This window comes from Dunckerocampus dactyliophorus, chromosome 12 (assembly GCF_027744805.1).
Source record: "Dunckerocampus dactyliophorus isolate RoL2022-P2 chromosome 12, RoL_Ddac_1.1, whole genome shotgun sequence".
NCBI classification, from domain to species: Eukaryota; Metazoa; Chordata; class Actinopteri; order Syngnathiformes; family Syngnathidae; genus Dunckerocampus; species Dunckerocampus dactyliophorus.
In genome coordinates, this window is record NC_072830.1 from 21,639,808 (window position 1) to 21,660,051 (window position 20,244).

A 20,244-nucleotide genomic window follows, 5' to 3' on the forward strand; every position below is an offset into this window, starting at 1 on the left:
CTGCGTCCCTGACTGCGGGGAAGTATGAAATATCCTAGTTGGAGCTTCAGAGGTCTGTCCTCAAAGCATGTCATTTGAAAGTAAACCAAAAACATGGCTGATGACCTCAATGAATGTGTTTTTTAGCATTGTTCCTTTTGTGTTGGGGTCGGCACCGACCCATTTTAGGTTTTAAATGCCTAAAAGCTGTGTCCCCCCCTGGCAGATTCAAATAAAAAAAATTAGAAGATCTGTTGGAGATCCGCATCTCATGATATACATGGCAGAGCAGCTGTTGCAAATGTCATCAAAATGTCCTTATGTCCCCAGGGATCACAAGGTTTGCTGTGACAAGAGTCAGGGACATAAAAAAATGTTTTGAGCTGTTTATGCCATTTTCACTAAAAATAATCATTACAGCTATGACAAACATTGAAGGAAAAGAAGTCCACAGCGACACGTGGCAGCGAATGACCAGAAGATGGCCAATGGTTGTGTTTTACAACATCCTCTATGTGTATGCACATAATGCAATTGTGTTGTGGACCTACATCAATCAAGCACTCCATTAGCGACACAAAGAGCAACTATGCCAACATCCTCCGTGATTTTTGTTTGTTCTTAAGTTGTATTGCGGAAAAAGTACTTTTTTAGCTTTTTTCGGACGTAAATATACATGGGTGGAAAGTGACCCGTAACACCATAGATCAGGGGTGTCAGATTCGTGCCATGGAGGGCCGAGACAGTGCAGGTTTTCTTTCCAGCCAGTCACTAAAGCAGGTGATTTTAATGATCAACACCTTCAGCTTGAGGGAAGGAGCTCATCAATTAAATCACCTGCTGAAGAAACTGGTTGGAGAGAAAACCTGCAGCGTCTCGGCCCTCCAGGGCACGAGTTTGACACATGTGCCATAGATGGTACTATTGTTAGAAGTATTACAATGAAAAAATAAATATAATACAATTATTTAAGAGACTTGTTAATGCCTCTCAGTCATAGTCGGGTAACACAACAACCTTTTATTTATTTATAGGATTCTCTTCCAGGAATCCTAACAAGGCAACCAAGAGATGAGAAACAAATTGGATGATAGATCATTATTTTTAGTGTATTTTGCAGCTGATGACACAAGAGGAAGGTTAGTATCCATATGGTGAAATATAACCAACTCGTGCTGCATCAGTGTAACCAACAAAACAGGAAACTTGACTCTTGAGCAGTGTTCCAGTGCGCTTTTTTTAGCTGCCTGTCAAATTCACGACTTCCCAGTGGTCTGGAACGAGCCTTCAGTCGTATAGCCTATTATGACCTTACGTCTTTTGTCAAATTGATATACCTCAACTTAAATGCGATGCAGTAGTACACAACAATAGCAAAGCCCACAGAGACACACTATAAGACTATGAACAACTGTGTACTATTTATTTGTATTTATTTGATACCAGTTTGCTAGTTAGCACAATTTAACGCAGCTTGTTTGGCATTGAAATCGGTGTTTAGATAAATCCTTAGTTTTATCTCAGTCGATTAAAAAATATCTGTAATATGTATAAAAATATCTAAAAAAAATAGTTATTCAGTAAAATGTAGTAGATTGTTAGGAAAGGATGATCTATTAACAAACAAATCCAATTCTCACTTATCGCTGTTATCATGTTTTTTGTATTTTAAGCTCTAAGTCAGAGATTTCCAACCTACCAGCCCCCTTGAAAGCAGCATAAGTCCCTCTTTCCGCATTTGTGCTTGTGCCCTTTCATTCCAGTTGTCACAAAGTGACAATTAGTGTTGATCATTCAACAGAATTTAGAGGAGGTCTAGTCCACCCTTTAAGTACCATCTTACAGAGGAAGATACCAAAACCTAAGGGTGGTCAAATATTACGTATCACTTATTTCAGTATCCTTCACACCTTTGAGTTTAGTGTGTAACCCTGAAGTTTCACGCTGCAGCTGACATGGATGTCCTGCATATACTTATACAATCTTCCTTTTCGCTAATAATGTCCTTCCATTTTTTGTCTGCAGGCCTAGAGTTCCCCTGGGGGCCGAAGCCATTTGCAGAAGTGGTGGCAGGGCCTCTGCTCAGGAACAACACGCAGACGACGGACAGCAGTTCTCTGGAGGGTCACTATGTAGGAGTGTACTTCTCTGCACACTGGGTGAGTGTTGTGTCACCGAACAATCCCCCCCCCACCCTCCCAACCAAAACACTGTCAAAACACAGAGGCCTTGGCGTGAGGGGAGGGCAACAGAGGAGGAAAAGGAGGCTCAGACCGATAAGAGAAGGGATAGACGGGAAGGTTGAAGAGGTTCTTTTGTGTCTGTGCTGGTACTCTATCACTGGCCATCCGTTTTCACCACCACATCAGGGTCATCTTTTAAAGTGACGGACACCCTCAATGACGTCACGCTATTGTTTTTCGGCTCAGAGGCTGCAAGGGAAGGTTGTGATTCGGCGGTGCAGGAAAAGCGAGTTGCAGCACAGAACGGCAAACCAAAGCTGGCCCAACCGAATCACAACCATTCATATTCATGTCATTTATAACAGTTGTATGAATTGTAGAGAAACCTGACCTATACTATTTCATGCACATGCTGTGCAGTATACGGTCCATCCCACCAGACCCCTGCGACAGGGACAATTACAGTTGTGACATATAAACAATATGTGGGATAGATACACACACTACACACCCAGGTAATGTGAATTAGGTGATCAGCTGTATTTTATTTATATTTGCTACGGTCATGGAGTAATATAAATATTGAAGAACCTACTGCCTATCACTGTCCAGTGAATTGGCTTAGAGTTAATAACTGGATTTTTGTTTGCGCCTCCAAGTGGCAAAAATATGTAATTGCAACGATTACAGAGTGAACTAATACGTTTTTTATTGATATGTTCTCTGCAACGGAGAACATTTAAAACTGATGATAACTTGTCCATGAATGTATAATTAATAATAACTTCAGCTTCATATAACAGATCTTCCACAAAGTTTTTTTCAACCTCCTACTAATTGGAGTTTGGTTTGGTTTAATCTCTATTTGCCTTCCACAACTAAAGCACAGAAAAAGAGAGCACTGGGAGGCTGTAGCGTGAGTGTGGTGAGAACATGAGAACGGCTCTCTTTGCCTTCCACACTGCTATGGTGCAGTGATGTCGTCTTAATAATGTTAGCAAACCAGCCCTCTTGTGCCGCACACATAATTCTGGTATGACTAAAGTAGCAGGTTTACAAATAATTCAACCATTTGTTCACTTTTTCCGTATTTTGTCTTTTTCTACTAGTGCCCACCGTGCCGCAGTTTGACCCGTGTCTTGGTGGAGTCTTATCGCACCGTGAAAGAGTCAGGTCAAAAGTTTGAGATCGTGTTCGTCAGTGCTGACAGGTAGGAAGTGCTGCATGCTTGATCTCAGGAGTGTGTTTATTAACACACACACACACACACACATACACATGACCCTGTCTGTCATGGATAGGCAAACTTTTATGTTGTTGTTTCCCAACTCTGTAGATCCGAGGAGTCTTTCAAGCAGTACTTCAGCGAAATGCCCTGGTTGGCGGTGCCATATTCAGACGAGGCTCGGCGGTCACGATTGAACAGGCTTTATGGGATTCAAGGTAATGGTGTTATTCTTGGGCTAATAAATATTCTAGTCCTTTCAGAGCGCTCCTAACTTCTAGCCAGTAATTTTCCACCATGTACTTTTCACCCTGCTGTACAGTTCAGTTCACCACGGCACAATTTGTGTTAGGTAAACCCTGACCCACCTTGTGTTTTAGTATTTTAGTTTAGTTCAGAGAATCGTGCTTGGATTTTTTTACTGTGTATTCTTTTGTTTGCCTTCCAACTATACCCTCCATGAAAGAAGGGATACCCGGCTGCAAGCCTTTCCTGCAAAGCATGTAAGGAATGCATAGAGATGTCAACACTGCCCCCCCCCCCCCACCCCCATCCTTTCCCTCCCAGCAGTTCATGACGGCCCCTGCTTGCCTTCAGTCCACATGCGCAGACAAGATCACCACTGACAGCCACCCTCGCTGTGCTCCTGGATCATGTCTGTTTCTGATAAGCCTGACAGATTGTGATCACAGGGATCATGGGCAGCCCTGGCCGAGTGGTTAAAATGTGCAGGGAATGGCCTGTGGGATCAGTTCCCACGGCCGCTGTAGGTGCCACAGCGAGACACCTCTGATTTGCTTCCTGGTTGATGTTTCAATATGTCACTAATGGGATATTCATTACCATAGGTTGTCATTGACGCATAGTGCTTATCAGAATAAAGTCTGGCATGAAGGAAATGACCGATTTCTGTTATTTATCCTGCTTTCGCATTATTGTTCTCCCCAGGTATCCCCACCCTGATCCTGTTGGACACAGAGGGTCACATGATCACACGACAGGGCCGGGTGGAGGTGCTGAACGACCCAGAGTGCCGTCTCTTCCCTTGGCACCCTCGGCCCGTGCTGGAGCTCAGCGAGTCGAACGCGGCGCAGCTCCATGAGGGACCCTGCCTCGTCCTGTTTGTGGGTCTGTCTAAATTGATCGGTCTTATCTGCCTATGTGTGTTTTGCTCATCAGCTAATCATGTGAAGCGGTGTATTCTAACATAGTATCATAATATAGTATAATATCAATGACTGAAATAATGGCAGTCATTTGTTTTTGTTGTAATTTCACTTAGATTGAGCTCAATCAATATCAGTCTGTCAAAATATTCCTTAATCCTGTGCCTGTAATAAATAGAACATCTATTCAAATGCTTAAAGTGATGGGGGAAAAACAACTTATGTTTGTAAAGCGCTTTGCAGAAACAGTTTTCCCATAAATACAGAGCATTTTGCGGAGACCCGCTAAATTTGACACCCCTCTGAGGTGCGTAAAGGTCAGCCGGAATAGCGAACGAAGACGGAGGCCATCTATGCTGGCTATCTGTCCATACTTGCTTCCCGTTTCTCTCATCTGTGCACTCCATCCACTTGAAGGTGCCTCGTTTTTCTCCTCGCTTGACTTTTTTCCCGTAATGTCTTTCTTCTGCTTACTCAAGACGCCGAAGAGGAAGGCGAGCTGGAGCCGGCCAAGGAGCTGATCCAGCCAATCGCGGAGAAGCTTATGGCCAAGTACAAAGCCAAGGAGGAAGAGACGCCACTGCTCTTCTTTGTGGCGGGAGAGGTGAGATAAGGCACTGAAAGCGCCACTCCGAAGAGATGGTCACAAGCTGGCAGAGCTCAAGTTGGCGTGAAACATTCAGTCAGTGTAACAGTGGAAGGATGAGGAAATGTGACTGACGTATGTTTGAATTTTTAAGACACATAAATGATAACATAAAAGCATCCTTTGCAGCTGTAATAGACATTCTACCTTTTAAAATGCTCAGTTTCGAGAGGAACATTAGATCCCCTCTTTTTGCAGGAGTTATGTTCCACTAGGGCCGTCTTCGACTAAGGATTTTTACAGTCGAATCTGATTTGTTAGATTTTGTCCAGAGCGAATGACAATTCCGACAAATAAACAGGTCCCATTTACGACTTTTTCCACCGCAAAGAAAAAGGTTAAAACACTCAAACATTGTAGGTGTGCAAGCACGGTACCTTCATTTAGTTGGTGACACTGAAAGCAAGACGAACAAAACCGGAACACGGTCGCTGTCTGCACATAGAATAGGAACAACATGGCTTGAAAAACAACTTGCCACAACTCCTCATTTCAGCCTCATTTCTTGCGTTTAAATTCACTGTCGGGATATAAAATGAAATTGGCGTAACAGCCTTACCCGTTTTAAATCATATTCAATGAAAATTCAGTGAAAAAAAGTCTTTAAGGGCTGACTATTGTAACGTTTTGACCAGCCTTTCTCTCGTCATTCCGCATCGCTCGCCCACTACACTGAGCCAACAAGCCAAATAAGAGTTGCGGTTTGCTCATGAATGCGACGCCACAAGCCCAACCCCGACCAAGAGCCACAAAAGTAGGGGTGCCCAAAGTGTGGCTCAGGGGCCATGTATTATAAATTGTACAGTATTTGATTTATAAATGATTACCAACTTAGGGTGAATGACATGTGTTTTCTTTTTTTACCAAATATCCACAAATTTGCGGGGCCGTGAATCCACTGTATTGATTTAACAATATGTTTAGTATTGTGATTTTAGTTTGCCGTGGTGTTGAACTGTGCTGCGAGTCAGAAGAACACCTCAGTATGCAGTGAAGTGCTATGAATTTAACCAGGTTGTTCTGTTGAACATCTTTTGTGATGTATCATAAACACTGAGGATGCTCAGCAGGATACATTGTGACCTTTTACGTCCATTCATTGCCATAATGTTGCACCCTGGATTCATCTGGGGGTACCCCCTCCCTTATTTTTACCCTTTTTAGCCCAAGTTGTTCTGTTTCAACCTTTGTGGAACTGCTAAGATTAGCAGCCTCAGCAGCAGTGTCACGCAGAATTACCAGATTAGCAACCTCTGCCCCCTTTCCTCCTGGTTCTTTTGCACCTTCTCGGGTTCCCCGCTGAGAGAAAGCTCAGGTTTTGATCTTGGGTCTTGAGTGAAAACGTTCAAGGCTTTGAAATGTCCTTGACACGTATACAGTAAGAGGAAGAACTTGTCAAGAACACAATTCAGTGTATTGTTGCACGGAGACGGTATTAAGACGTTTACTCTGAATCTCTAATGTTACGGTGGCCAAGTCAGATATTTTACATGCACAAAGATGGGTTTAATTTACTGGCTTCACTGTAGCCGGCTGCAAAATCACTGAGTTCTCACTTCCTGTGTAGGCTTGTCTAATGTTACCGTTCAGAAACACAAGCCCCTGAGCTCATACCGCTCAGCCGCAGTTTTCAGCTGGTGGTGTCACACATACACATGCCGTATGCACAGTGTGCCAAGTCGGCTGTTGGCTTTCCTTCACCGTGAGACAGCAGCAGTATGATGGCATTCCCGAAGCGTGTGTTGACACAGGAGCTGCTTTGCTGACTGAAACGCGCTTACGCCGACATAGTTGCTGCATGCCAAGCCAACTTGCAATGAAATATTTATTGTCTCTTGCTTGATCTGGTTGCTTCAAGGTGCTGCACATCCACTTTAAGGCATGTCATGTCATGAGAACATTTAAATGATTCCGACTGTGCGCGATGCCTGATGGACATCTGGCTTCTTGTCTAGCGCCACCGTTTCATATAAATTGAAGATGGGACAGGATGGATGTGCCTGGCATCATTTGCTTTGCGTTTGATGTTCACTTACATTATCTCCTCGAACAATGGCCTTCTTTGTAATTGCTGGGCTGCCATCCACTTGAAAAAATAAACACCGTCTGACGTGTACCGCGGAGACTTCATGACCAAATTAAGACAGCGGTGGTGTTTTTTTTTTTTAAAGCTTAATTCATTTATTCAGAATCATTTGGGTCAGTACATCTTATTTCATACTATGGATGATATTTATGATAATTATTCATTTTAATTACATGGAGTTGCGATATTAAAACATTATGGAAGATATAGCTATAATATAAAATATGATTGATGGTATGATTTATTTGTTTGCGACATGCTTAAGTTACATTAAGAAACGTGGTTATGGTTCAATAAAAGTCTCCTCTTTAACATCCCATCACTACTAAGGTTCTGGTACTTTCTGCAGTTGAGTAAACAAACTCCTCCGCAGTGTTTGAAAAATACAGCATTAGCGAGGAAAAACCTGGTCCATCAGATGTTCTTGTTGCTTGTTCCCACAGAGAACATTTGTTGCCAGCTTTTTACTGGTGTGTGAAAATACCACATTGCATCAGTAATCAGACCCAGCCCGACCCTCAGCTGTAGCTGGTTCCATAAGGCAAACATACGGCTAAGCCTTATCACAGCTGTGGAGTGCAGCTTTTTTGCATATCTGTTTTTGTTCTGAGGGAAAGAAGCTCAGGATGAGGGTGGGCGTTGTGGAATAGATGTTTACAAAAGTTGATAATCTACAAAAATAGATGATATCTTCTCGTATCACTCACAGATTGTGTGTTTTCGCTCCGTTTCTGCTACACAAGCACAGTGAAGAGGCAGCATGTAAGGAATATTTTTGGCAGTGGGGGGGGGGGGGGGGCAACGAGCCAATCAAATTGAATTTGCAAAAATCCAACAGTCTTGGTCCATCTGTTTCTAGTTGAGCAAGGTGGAGGTGGTCGACTCCATCAATGCTTGCACACCTTTTAAGGCAACAGTAGACACCGTAGCCCAGCCATTCAGTGGGGAGTCAGATGATGCATTCAAGAAAGCTGGGAATTCAGGAGAAACAAAGGAGGTATACGGCGAAGTGTGAGTTTAGTGGGTTAGCGAGGTGTGTTGAGTGTAAAGCCGGGCTTGCCTGACCAGTCAGCGAAGGTACTTCTCTTTTAAAGCGGCAATATCACCGGGTTACGTCCAGACTTGAAGCTTAAAATCGGCTATGAAAGCGACGCTGTTTCACTGTTTAACTAATTCAGAGTTGGCGTCAACCATTTATCGAGAATCCGGTGGACCTGGGAGAAAGAATAATTCGAGCAGCACTACGACGGGAGCGGCTTTTTCAAGATTGCGCTGATCCGCGAGCATTCCCTGACGAAATGATCCATCTATAAGCGAGATCGATTTTCAGCCAAGGGAATTTTGAGCCGAGCGTCAGGAAGAAAATGCAGTGTCGGTCCTTGTGTGAATACTCAGCCTGTTGGTCTTTTTATATTACAATATTTGCAGGAGGAATAACCACTTCGGGCCATCAATCAACTGCAATAAAACACTTCTTTATTTTAACCCAAGGAAAAAGTCACAAAAGTTGCCACAAAACACGTCAACACTGCCACCTAGTGGTCATCCCGAAGTCCAGCATGTCTCATGAGCACGCCGGTGCAACTAATCAGTCAACTTAGTACTTTTTTCACAAATAATGAGTAGAATTCATTATTTCACTTGGATGTGGCCATGAATAAATGGATCAGTGTTTTACGTATAGGGCAATGCGAGTCACTTTTCGGCAATGATAATCTTTTTTTGAACTCCTCATAACGCTCCGTAATAATGACTTGCTCATCTGGTGTAAAATACGCCGGCTGGGGTCGCTTCATTTTTGCGCCGAAGGAGAATAACATGACATCAAACTTTTATGTCAACGCGCACTGAGCATAAAGCCGAACATTGGACGTCACAAAGTAGGTTAATAGCCAACGTTGTAGTACCGTTTAGTTCTGTTTGGGTAATGTAGGTTTTGTTGAGCTGCGTCCTGAGCACAAAGCCTGGGTTGGTTGAGCCTCTTTCGCAGAATACCCCCAAAGTCAAGTGCGATAAACAAGTATTTGTTTTTATATGTACTGAAAGTAAAAAGTAAAGTGGTAGACAATACTGTAAAAGTGTCCAGACACAATTCTTATTGTTTTAATCCGTCTGGGGTTGAACAAGACCCCTTAATTCCCCCTGAATCCTAACTCTTCATCTTACCAAGACTTGTACAAATGATTTATATCGTCTTTTGCATCACAATTAGGAACTTTAACTGGCATTTATTTTCAAAGGCGGAAATTTCTCCGTTTTTGAGCCTGGGGTGTGGTTTGATTCATCCATCAAGAACATTTACTGATTTTTCTGGTAGCAGAGGCGACAATGAGGGCGTGAGTGCATGCTTATTAAAACAGGAAATCCACCCATCGTGTCGGTATCAACATGAGAGGATTCCCAACCGCGAGAGGCGTTGTTTTAGAGACACCCGCCGCCTCCTCCACTTAATGTTTCCCATATGAAACGGATCTTTAATCCTCACAACCCTCTATCTGAGCCAGCCAGCTTAGCTGCGAGTGGGAGGCAGGTCACGCACTCACGAGGAGCCTTGCGACACAGACGGTAACTGACCTGTGTGACCTTTACCACATATAACACATGAAATCCATTTGATTTTTTTTTTTACACACTGACTGGAATAATGTATCTCTTCCAAGGCGAGCGCCGGCAGCAAAGGCAGCGGCCATTTCTTATTCAGCCTCAATAATTAATGAGAACTTTCAAGCTGGTTTGAAAGCTACCTGCCTTGCCTGTCCACATCTGTGACAGATTCTTGTAACTATGGCGACAAGCAGCGGTAATCCCGACATGTTAAAGGGTGAAAGGTGACTTGGAGGCCTCGGGCAAAGCATGGCTGAAGTCTCAAATAAAAATAGGTGAACATATTCATTCACAAGTCAGCCAAGTAAAATACTGTAGGGGTGTTTTATTTACTCAACTGCTTAGAGTACCAGATATTTTTTGCAATAATATACAATAAAACATTTAATTGTATTACGGCCTTTTTCCACTCACTTAATGACTAATCTTTGTTGCTTTGTCCTGATTTTTCGGGACAATTCTCAGTAGTTCACCCCCAACTTCTCACTGATGTTCTTTTGCCGCCCACAAGCCAACCCCTTGTCCACACACATATTTTTCGTTTCTTCCGATGCCTAATTGTTTTCAGGTGGATGTTGAAACTTTTAGCAGGTTTTGCGCCAGAATAACTCCACTGCAACTTTCAGCTTTACAGATGCAGTGTCCTGCTCTGCAGGCAGTGTGTGTTGTGGATAAATGACCTCTTACATGGAATGATCAGTTATAGTGAAGGTAGTTACAGCCCCCTAGTGGCCTGTAGATGATAAACACAAGTCATTGGATTCATACTGTACCTTTATAGCCACTTGTTGCTAGGCAGAAGTGCACTGCTGCCTCACACACCAATGCAAGGCCAGTGGGAGTTGGAAGGATAAAAGCATTATAACTTTATGCACATTAATTTAAGTGAGTATTAAAACAACATAAGCGCCACCTGCCGGTGCGCTGTTCATCTTGTTAACATCTTCATTATCCCTCCTCCTAAGGACGACATGAGCGACTCGCTGCGGGACTACACAAACCTCCCGGAGGCCGCACCGCTTCTCACCATACTGGACATGTCGGCACGGGCCAAGTACGTACGCGATGTGGAGGAGATCACGCCAGCGGTCGTGGAGCAGTTTGTTTGCGACTTCCTGGCCGAAAAGCTGAAACCGGAGCCCATCTGAAGCAGGAGGTCCAAATATGAACACTGTAATGGGACAACTCCCTCAGTCTCATCCTTCACTTCCATCACTTTTTACTGACATTTTAACTTTTTTTTTTGTTTTGTTTCCATGGAGCCTCTCCTTCTCCCGTGGTGCCTTGCATTGACTATAGTCCCTACAGTTAATATATACAGACACTTTTTTTTTGCCCCCCCCCAACTTTATCACATTAAACCTTCTGGATTCCAGAGAAGCCCAGCGGACCTACTATCAATTCAGTGCTCCCTTTTTATTTTGCCTTCTGGAGGATGGAATAAAAAAAAAGGAATAAAGTGATTGCAGCAGTTTTTGTGAAGCCCACTTCCATGTAGCCTAGAAAGACCAGTGACAGGTACACACATACAGTGAAGATAAAAATGTTACAGACGAAACAGTGTCTCGCTTTTTGTCCTGTCCAAACTGTAATAAGGATGTTCTGTGAAGGTCAGTAGATGATGTTGAGGTTATTTCTGGAGGCAGGAAGAAAGATGCTGAATGGGACAGGGGGGAGAAACCTGGTTCTGGCTTCACACTCATTAAAATTTTAAGCATTGCTCCCGTCTACTGTATTAATAATACACATAGCGCTTACATATGTAACGTGCACACATTGTAATGCCTACATATTTTAACACTGTGCAGTAGGGGTGTCAGAAGATTAAAATGTCACAAGATTTCTTGTTTAAAAAAAAAATTCTTACGATAAAAATCAATCACATAATAAATGGAAAACATGCAAATTTTGCCGGCCTCCATATATTGCCGCGTGCATGCATGTCTGTTTTCCTAGTCTCTCAACTCCAAACAGGCAGGAAAAGGATTCACTCTGTGCATTGATCATAGAAACTTGATAGAGTGTTCCATAAAACGACGTGAAACCTCTTGTCAGTCATACAGTCCCTTTGTCTCTGTGGGGAGGGAGGGAGGCGGGGCTGCTAACATACACACACTGTAAAGCAGTTAATTATTTTCTGTTATGTCCCCCCACACCCCTCACGAAGAAGAAAATGTTTTGCGCCCCTCCTCCCTCTCCCCCGCAACTGTCAATAGTATGTCTATAAAATTGTTATCAGTACACCTCTGCATAACATTGTATCTTTATTAAAGAAAGCAAAAAAGGAAATATAGATCAACTTACAACAAAGAATAACTTTACTTTTAGTCTGTAACAAAGATTAAAGTGCATCATTTTGCCTGAAATATAAAAAAAAATGTACATCCTTAAACTACAAACATTTTTTGATCGACTAATTCTCATGCTGTCGGCTGCAAACATTTTTTCCCTTGTCTCCAGCCGTAGTCGGTGAAGCCAAGCGCTACATACGCTTCATCATATTTCCTGGTCTTTGCTTTCGGGAGACTTTCGTTTGTCTCATTATTTCAGTTTCTCTCGGCCTTTCTTTTCATCCCTCTTCAATTTTTCATGTCTCTTGAGCATTTGTTCACTTTTTTTGCAACAGAAGATTCTGTAATAGGACTCCAGCATATGACAGGACATGTCACATGTTAGCAAGGTTGTCGTTTTATTTATAGTGGTTAACCTCTTTTACACTTGTATAACAATGTTACATTTAGTTGTGAGACGGGTTAACACCATCATTCATCATTTAAGACAGGGGGGTTCTAAGCCTTAACAGTAACAGTGATGCACTTCTTTTGCACGAGGGCAGCGGTCTCAAACACGCAACCATATACTGTATATGGCGCCCTACTGGACATCAAAGTCAAGTGTTAATGTGTCCCACAAGAGATGACCAGAGCTTCAACCTGCTTAAAGGAAGAGGCTTTTTCACTGGGCAAGTAATAGCCAACTTAGAAAATAAACAACTACGGTACATCAAAACAAGTGCCGCAAAACATGCTGGGAAGCCAGAAGCACTCCAGCAACACTACAATACATTATATGTATTTCATTTTTATAATTATCTTTTACATTTTCTTTGGAATACTTGAAACACTTTCTCTGTGAAACACTTGATGCCTTACCCGGACTCTCCGTTTAGTGGCCCCCAGTTAATTTGAGTGTGAGACTCTTGCACAGAGCATAACTAGGAAGTTTGACTATTACTGGATAAACATGTTATTTTATTAAGTTTCAGTAGAGAGGGAAAAACTCGACAATGGGGTTGGACATTATGAAAGCTGACGTTCAGCCTTCGATGACCACTTCCTCCTGGAAGTTTGCATTGCTTTTAACAGTTGCTTCCTGCCCTCAAACAACAGGATACTGGCAGCCATGGCAGAGTTCAAGCTGTCCACATCAGGAACAATAGGAATAAAAAGCCTGTGTCCTGTGGTCTTTTCCGCCAGTTGGACCGCTTCCATGCTCAGACCTTGAGTCTCTCCTCCGATTACAATAGCTGTGGGACTCTGAGCCCAGTTTTCATGGTACAGCTTGGCATCCACTCTTGGGAGTGAAAGCCCCGCATATTCAGAATCAGAATCGGACTCTGAGTCGCACTCCTCAAAGTGTGCCTTCTGGTGGCCGGGCTTTACGCTGACCCAGCCGTAGTCACCAGGTTTGGAGGGTGCGCGAGTCGTGTTCATTTGAGATTCTCTGTTTGGATCTGATCCACTCGTGCTGTCGGCTATATGCACTGTAACATCTTTGGGCAGATGATCCTCAACTTCCTCCCACTTCAAACTGGGATAAATGGGCAGATGGAAATGGGCGCCCATCGCTGCTCGCAGAACTTTTGGCTCCCAGACATCAACACAGCCTGTTAGTGACAGGATTTGTGACAAGTTTTCATAACTTCCTGATGACATGATATAGTTTTGATAGATGAGCCCACCCTGTGCATATGCCCACCACTTCACAAAAGGTAGGTTTGTAAAAACGCAGGCTTGAATACACATCTTAAAATAAAGCCTGAATCTCTGCTTTTATGTCAGTCTGTTACAGTCTTTATTATTTATTAGATATGTATTTAAAATTGTTGAAAAATAGAATATAGGCCTTCATAAAAACAGCTATTTTCAATAGAAGTACTTTCATGGCTAACATGAGCACACCTTTAGTGAGGAGGACACTGTGGCAGCCAGCAGCAGCAGCACAACGCAGCATGGTCCCGAGGTTGCCAGGGTCACGGATGTTGTCACAGATGAGGGACAGTGGCACTGAATGTGTGCTGTCTATGAAGCTCAGCCGTGATGCATCGGGACGCGAAAATATAGCTGCAGAAGACAAATAAATGCACACAAATGTATCACACAATGAGCCACAAATGACACTAGGGGAAATTACCTATTACTCCTTGTGGGGCCACAAGGTCAGACCACAGCTTGATGTCTTCAAATTTGACTTTAACAAGCGTGGCCCTCCTCAGCTGGTCTACGGGGAGCTCCCGCAGGCGATCGGCAGTGCTGAAGAAGACAGTCTGAGGGATGGCGCCCGCATTCAAAGCATCGCAGATCAACCGGCGACCCTCCAGAAGGACCTTGCCCTGTTGCTCCCGGAACGTTCTGGAACGAGCGACACTCACCAGCCTCCTGCAAGACAAGACGATGGAGGTTAAAATATGACGATGTACAGGGTATCCCTGCCTATTTGAGTACTGAGTACTGTACCCCTGGTACTTCCAGTCATGTGACAACCCAACCATTTGCGCTTTTTCTCTCCAAAAATAGCTTTTTTCCCCACAGAAAACCCATCTCTTTCACCCTGTATAGGTAATAATTTATTACTAATAAAAATCATCACCTACAAGAAGAATAAAACGCAACACCACCAGGCAGACATGTCCACGGAGTATCTTGGTGAAGTTGGTTTCATGTTGGACGTTGGATATTTGGCTCCGTAGCTACAGCGGTAGTTCCCGCTCACTGTGCCCGCACTGGGAAGTGCCACTGTAACTGCTGTCTGTTTATACTAGGGAGCGCCAATAAGTCACTATTGCGTTCAAGAGAGTTTGTTTAAAAAAAAGTAATATATTCTAAATCACACCACAAACTGATCTATAACCATGTCAAATGATTAGTCCTACCCTAAAAGTATTTTGCAAGCCCACTTTTTCCAATTTGATCTTTAATTGGATGGACTTTTATTGGATTTGTTTTGGATTAGGGACCTGCCTCACAGAGGCTTGTTACAAAAGCCAAACAATATTGTTGGTCATGCTCTGTAATAAAACATTAAATTCAGCAATACGTTGGTTGCATTATTTTTAATGCTTTGAAGAGCTATTTTCATATCTATTTTCAATTCCATGCTGGGGCGAAAGGTAGTGCAGCATCGTGTTGAGTTTATAAGGCTACAGATATAAACAATTTATAGCGATTTAAATGACAGAAACATTCCTGTCACCTCAACACATACTTACGCCAGTCTTTTATCCCCAGGGAACGCCCTCTCGAATCGAAGCCCATCGATTTGATCACTCTTACCAACCATATTAGCACTTTTGGTTGATGATGATATCTCGCTGCTGGTCCTCGTCTTCGTCAAGTCTCCCCTTTCAAGCTCTGCTGCTCTGAATTGGACTTTGACGTCCTTCTTCTCCTTCACTATTGCAGCAGGGGGCGCTTTTACGTATTCGGGTAATATCACTCTGACCGGTTTCCGTCTAAGCCCACGCACATAGCGTTTACATTCCACATTGAACCCGCTCCCTCTTGACAAGAAAATAGCTCTCTCCCAGCGGAAAAGGCAACTCATGTGTTTCATGTAGATCGCCATTTTTGCCTTTTCGTCTTCTTCGCTGGGTGGATGTATGTATTGTTATCGCTTGCGGATCTATAGCGCCACCTCTTGTTCAGTAGAAAACGGAAGTAGTTAAGTACGTGTAGGGGTTGCATTTTTAATCATAGCTGTATTTTATTAAACGTTATTTAAGGAACAACGTCAAGTACTTAAATAGTACAAAAAATACTTTACTTATTAAGCACTTAATAAAAAAATGCATTAGCAACAGTTTGACGTCGCATTAGCTGTTCTGCTAGTAATCAACGCCAGAGAAGTCGATCGACAAGGAAGTTTAATCGCACTCACGTGATCATCCCACTACATAATTACAACGGTAACACCTGCACAAGAAAAATGAAACGGGCGTTGCATTTTGTTTTTAAAGTTGGCGACCGGACCAAGACTGCTACATTTTATCGAGATGTCCTGGGAATGAAGGTGGGTTATCGTCCTTCGCATTACCGTGTTGTACAATGTGACTCTTCTGTGATATTTGCCTTAACACGCACTCATTTAATCCACGTTTGATAAGTAGGTATTCAGTGACATTCTTATATCAATGACAGGTTTTGCGCCACGAGGAGTTTGACGAAGGCTGCAAAGCAACCTGCAACGGGTGAGGTACACCTGAACTGTGTACTCATTGCAAAGTAGCTTTAATTCTACTCTTTCCTTGTATTCGCACAGTCCCTATGATGGAAAATGGAGCAAGACTATGGTTGGCTTTGGTCCGGAGGATGATCATTTTGTAGCTGAGCTCACGTACAACTACGGGGTGGCAGAATATCAACTTGGAAATGATTTCTTGGTAGGGTTTGACAACATGTGACAGTCATGCTTACGGTACTGTATATCCAGGATTTATGCATGTGTTTTTTGTAGGGGCTGACCCTGCACTCAAGCAAAGCTGTGTGCAATGCCAAGCGCCTTGGATGGCCTCTCACACAGGTAGAAGACGGCCTCTATCTGACCCAAGCTCCAGGCGGTTATCAGTTCTATTTGGTGGATGGAGAGCAGCCTCACAAAGGTGAGTGTCACAGGCTTCTTTTGTGTCGGAGGAATGTTTTTGGTAGTTTACATTGCTGCAATGATGACCCTGCCACAGACCCGGTGCAGAAAGTTTGCCTAGGCGTGTCAGACCTCTCGAGGTCGACCAACTACTGGTCTACACTGTTAGGAATGACAGTGATGGAAAAGAATGAGGACAAGAAGACAGTATTGTTGGGATTTGGAGACACTCAGGTGAGTCAAAACCGTTAGAGTTCAAGCGAGTCACATCTCATCACATTTCAGCAAACGTTTTGTCATACCTTCTCAAGGGACAATAATATAGAAATTAAACTTGGATATACTTTAGAGTAGTCGGTGTACAGCTTGGAAAGCAGTATAAATTTTACTTTCCACTAAAAATAAGTCCACACACAGACATTATTGTCCAAACAGCTGGCGACACAAGTGAGAACACCTCACTGTAAATGTCCAAACTGTATCCTTGGTGTTAATATTTAGTGTGAGCACCATTGTGCCTAAATCCTCTTGAGCATGGAAACGACCGAAGCTGTCCAGGTTGTTACTGAAATCCTCTTCCTCGATGACATCGCTGGTGGGTGGTACACCGCAGCTCCCCAGCGCCGGCAGCACTCATACAGCCCCAGACCATAACACTACCACAGCTATGTTTGACTGTGGGCAATTATCATTGATTCATTTTAGTGGATAGTAAATATATGCTGCTATACAAGATGTACACTGACTAAAGTATGTCCAAGTTTCAATTCTACCACTGAGAAGATATACTGTAATAAAAAAAACTATGAAATGTGACGGCTGTGTTCACTTGGGAGTGTTTCTGTTTGCAGTGTAAACTGGAACTTCACGACATTAGTGGCACTGTAGACCACGGAACAGCATTTGGAAGGATTGCATTTTCATGCCCCAGGGATCAAGTAAAGTATTTTTCTTCTGTTATTATTGAATGTACAGGACATAGATTTATTATTAACCGTCTTTCAGGATTCATTTGTCAACATGTTCTTGTATTCCGCAGCTTCCTGACCTGGAAGCCTTGATGAAAAAAGAAAACGAGAACATTCTCACACCTTTAGTTAGCTTGGACACACCTGGGAAAGCCACTGTAGAAGTTGTTATTTTGGCTGACCCGGTAAGTACATTGCACATATTACAAACTCCCTCTAAAAAAAAAAAAAAAAAAAAAACACGGGGAAACTTAATTTGTCTTTATTAGGATGGCCATGAGATTTGCTTTGTGGGAGATGAAGCATTCCGACAGCTTTCCACAGTGGACCCCAAAGGTGACGAGCTACTCGATAAGGTCGGTGGCGCTGCAGCATTCAAATTACCTGACGACGATGTTTGCCACTCACTGCACATATCTTATTTAATTTCCCAGGCAATGGCTGATGACAAAAGCAATGAGTGGTTTGCCAAGCACAACAGACAGAAAGCTGCTGCATGAGATGGACTACGCTTACTTACTGCAAAACTGCCAACCGCCACCTGTTTAGAAAAGATGCTTCTGTTCCCTTCTTTCAACTTTTAAAGCATTTATAGGACAACAACAAACGCAATTTTACATATTATCATTCTATGGCAAAAGTTCTCAAAATTTACTACCTCCAAAATATGTAGTTTTGCAAGTACAGTCGTCCCTCGCTACATTACAGTTGGAACATTGCTCCGTTTTTTAAAAATCCCATTCATTTTTTTTTCTATGCCGCTTAATCCTCACTCTGGTAAGTTGACATGATGGGGGGGGGGAGTTCTCCCATTTCATGTGGAAGTGGTACATTTTTGGCTTCTTACTTTCCCCTTCTTCTCCACTCAATTCGAAACACTTGCTTAAGTTTAGAATAAGTAAAATGGAGAGGCTAACTAGTTAGCTCGGTAGTCCCACTGGCAGTTTCCAAATTAAATTTTTTTTAAAAAAACCTTTAACATAGAGGCTGTAACTGGCAACATGACTTGCAGTGCTACTGTGGCACGCTTAAGTCCCACAGGAAATAGTCAGATGCAATCCGTAGCTTGTACAAAAAAGCGATCCAACCCAACACGTCAACACACACGTGGCACACAACATAACCTACAGACTGCACCATGTGGGCGTACAAACAAAAGCCTACGCACAACACCCATGCCGAGATTCCACCCATTTATTCCGCCGCAAGGCATGCTGGGTAGCTTGTGGTACTCTCGTTCCCAACATGTTTCCGTGTTTGTCGCATTTTTGCTTGATTATAAAACATGTTGAGGAAGTTGTTGGGAGTAAACGAGACATTCACATACTCCTGATATCCAATGTTTTATGATTCATAGTTCATATTGTTATTGCTGCTGGACTACCCAGCATGCCTTGTGGGCACTATTACCCAGATAGTAGCAGTAGTAGTTAATTTATGTGATGTGTTAACTTGTTGTGGATGTATTGTGTTATTTTGTTGCACCATGACTAAGAACGTAGTTCTGTTTGATGACCACCTATGTATACACAGCCCCTCGGGCTAATTTTTTAACCCAATGTGGCCCATGAGTCAGAACGTTTGCCCGCCCATGGCTTAGCATCACGGTTTAGCTTGGAATGTGTGGCTTGCGCTCGCAGGTAAATTGGCTTGTGACATGTGAGATGAGTTAAACATTAATTTGAGTGTAATTTCAGCAAATCTTTGGTTCATGAATTTGTGTTACAACACAAGCATTCAGGATGTCTCTAATGCAGCGACATGCGGTGAGGTTCATTGCTGGTGAGGCGCTCCTTTATTTGCTTTATGTTAATACAGGTTGCTCATTAAGAGGGTAGCAAGAAAAATGCCGACGGTCTCCAGTTGCGTTCAATAAATGCTTCTGCAAACATTATTTTGGCAACATGCTGATAAACAGAAATTGCCATCCAGTACAGTGCACTCCAAGCCGAGAGGAGAGCCTCGCCTGAGCCTCACTCGGTTTCTGCCCCGAATGTGGGAAAAAATGTTTAAAACAATTGGAATCATACAGAAAATCCATTCATAACAGTTCAATTGACTAATGTTATTATTTGATTCATGTTATCAAGTTTAAAAAAAAAAAAAACAACAACAATGTCATGCCTCCCCTGACCACATATCACTGTGCTAATATTTTCTACCAGTGTCTGAGTACCACTAGATGAAGCCCATGTACCACCATTGGGGCCTGTGCCACTGTTTGAGAATAGGTTATTTAGGAGTCCTTTATACTGTATGAACTATAACAGAAATGTGTTGAGTTTTTACTTTAAATTGGAAAATGGCTTTGAAAGACCAAACTACTACTACTACTACTACAGTCAACACCACCAAAAGAACACAATATTTCAAGATCTGACACTGTTTAAATTGTATCTTAATAGTGATTTTGAACATTGTAAACGTGCAACATTCGCTTGTTTTTGTCTTTTACCAAATCCCCAGCTAGTTGCTGCTTTAATTAAACTTTTAAATAAAAGGAAATATGTCCCCGCCCGCACAGTTTGT

The 20,244-nt window shown here is 42.8% G+C and overlaps 3 protein-coding genes across 4 annotated transcripts in view; 2 read left to right on the forward strand and 1 right to left on the reverse strand.

The window, feature by feature from the left end:
- nxn (nucleoredoxin) overlaps positions 1–12,118 on the forward strand; it is a 60,029-nt gene extending 47,911 nt beyond the window's left edge. The window contains exons 3-8 of one of the 2 annotated variants that reach the window (XM_054793996.1): positions 2,005–2,138; positions 3,272–3,372; positions 3,499–3,605; positions 4,336–4,515; positions 5,033–5,157; positions 10,855–12,108. In XM_054793996.1, coding sequence (XP_054649971.1) covers positions 2,005–2,138; positions 3,272–3,372; positions 3,499–3,605; positions 4,336–4,515; positions 5,033–5,157; positions 10,855–11,037 — 830 coding nt within the window. In that variant the 3' untranslated portion in view covers positions 11,038–12,108. Of the gene's footprint in view, positions 1–2,004; positions 2,139–3,271; positions 3,373–3,498; positions 3,606–4,335; positions 4,516–5,032; positions 5,158–10,854 lie in introns of both variants that reach the window. The other variant, XM_054793997.1, reaches the window with a different exon arrangement.
- Positions 11,464–15,752, reverse strand: mrm3a (mitochondrial rRNA methyltransferase 3a). Its single transcript, XM_054793995.1, has 4 exons — positions 15,378–15,752; positions 14,303–14,547; positions 14,071–14,232; positions 11,464–13,775 (listed from the first exon to the last, which is right to left on the reverse strand). Exons 1-4 carry the CDS (start codon positions 15,731–15,733, stop codon positions 13,189–13,191), a joined length of 1,350 nt encoding a protein of 449 aa, XP_054649970.1. The 5' UTR covers positions 15,734–15,752; the 3' UTR covers positions 11,464–13,188.
- A 167-nt stretch (positions 15,753–15,919) lies between these two features.
- On the forward strand, positions 15,920–20,207 carry glod4 (glyoxalase domain containing 4). Its single transcript, XM_054794646.1, has 9 exons — positions 15,920–16,177; positions 16,306–16,355; positions 16,427–16,547; positions 16,622–16,766; positions 16,845–16,981; positions 17,599–17,685; positions 17,787–17,900; positions 17,985–18,071; positions 18,150–20,207. The coding sequence occupies exons 1-9, from the start codon at positions 16,094–16,096 to the stop codon at positions 18,213–18,215; spliced, it is 891 nt and encodes a 296-aa protein (XP_054650621.1). The 5' UTR covers positions 15,920–16,093; the 3' UTR covers positions 18,216–20,207.
- The last annotated feature ends 37 nt before the right edge of the window (positions 20,208–20,244 follow it).

Coding starts and splice junctions, on each gene's coding strand:
- mrm3a (XM_054793995.1), bottom strand. CDS start 15,733: ATGGCGATCTACATGAAACACATGAGTTGCCTTTTCCGCTGGGAGAGA. Junction 14,233..14,302: donor GGCCCCACAAGGAGTAATAG/GTAATTTCCCCT, acceptor TGTCTTCTGCAG/CTATATTTTCGCGTCCCGAT. Junction 13,776..14,070: donor CAGTGTCCTCCTCACTAAAG/GTGTGCTCATGT, acceptor TGTCACTAACAG/GCTGTGTTGATGTCTGGGAG.
- glod4 (XM_054794646.1), top strand. CDS start 16,094: ATGAAACGGGCGTTGCATTTTGTTTTTAAAGTTGGCGACCGGACCAAG. Junction 16,356..16,426: donor TGCAAAGCAACCTGCAACGG/GTGAGGTACACC, acceptor GTATTCGCACAG/TCCCTATGATGGAAAATGGA. Junction 17,901..17,984: donor TTGTTATTTTGGCTGACCCG/GTAAGTACATTG, acceptor TGTCTTTATTAG/GATGGCCATGAGATTTGCTT.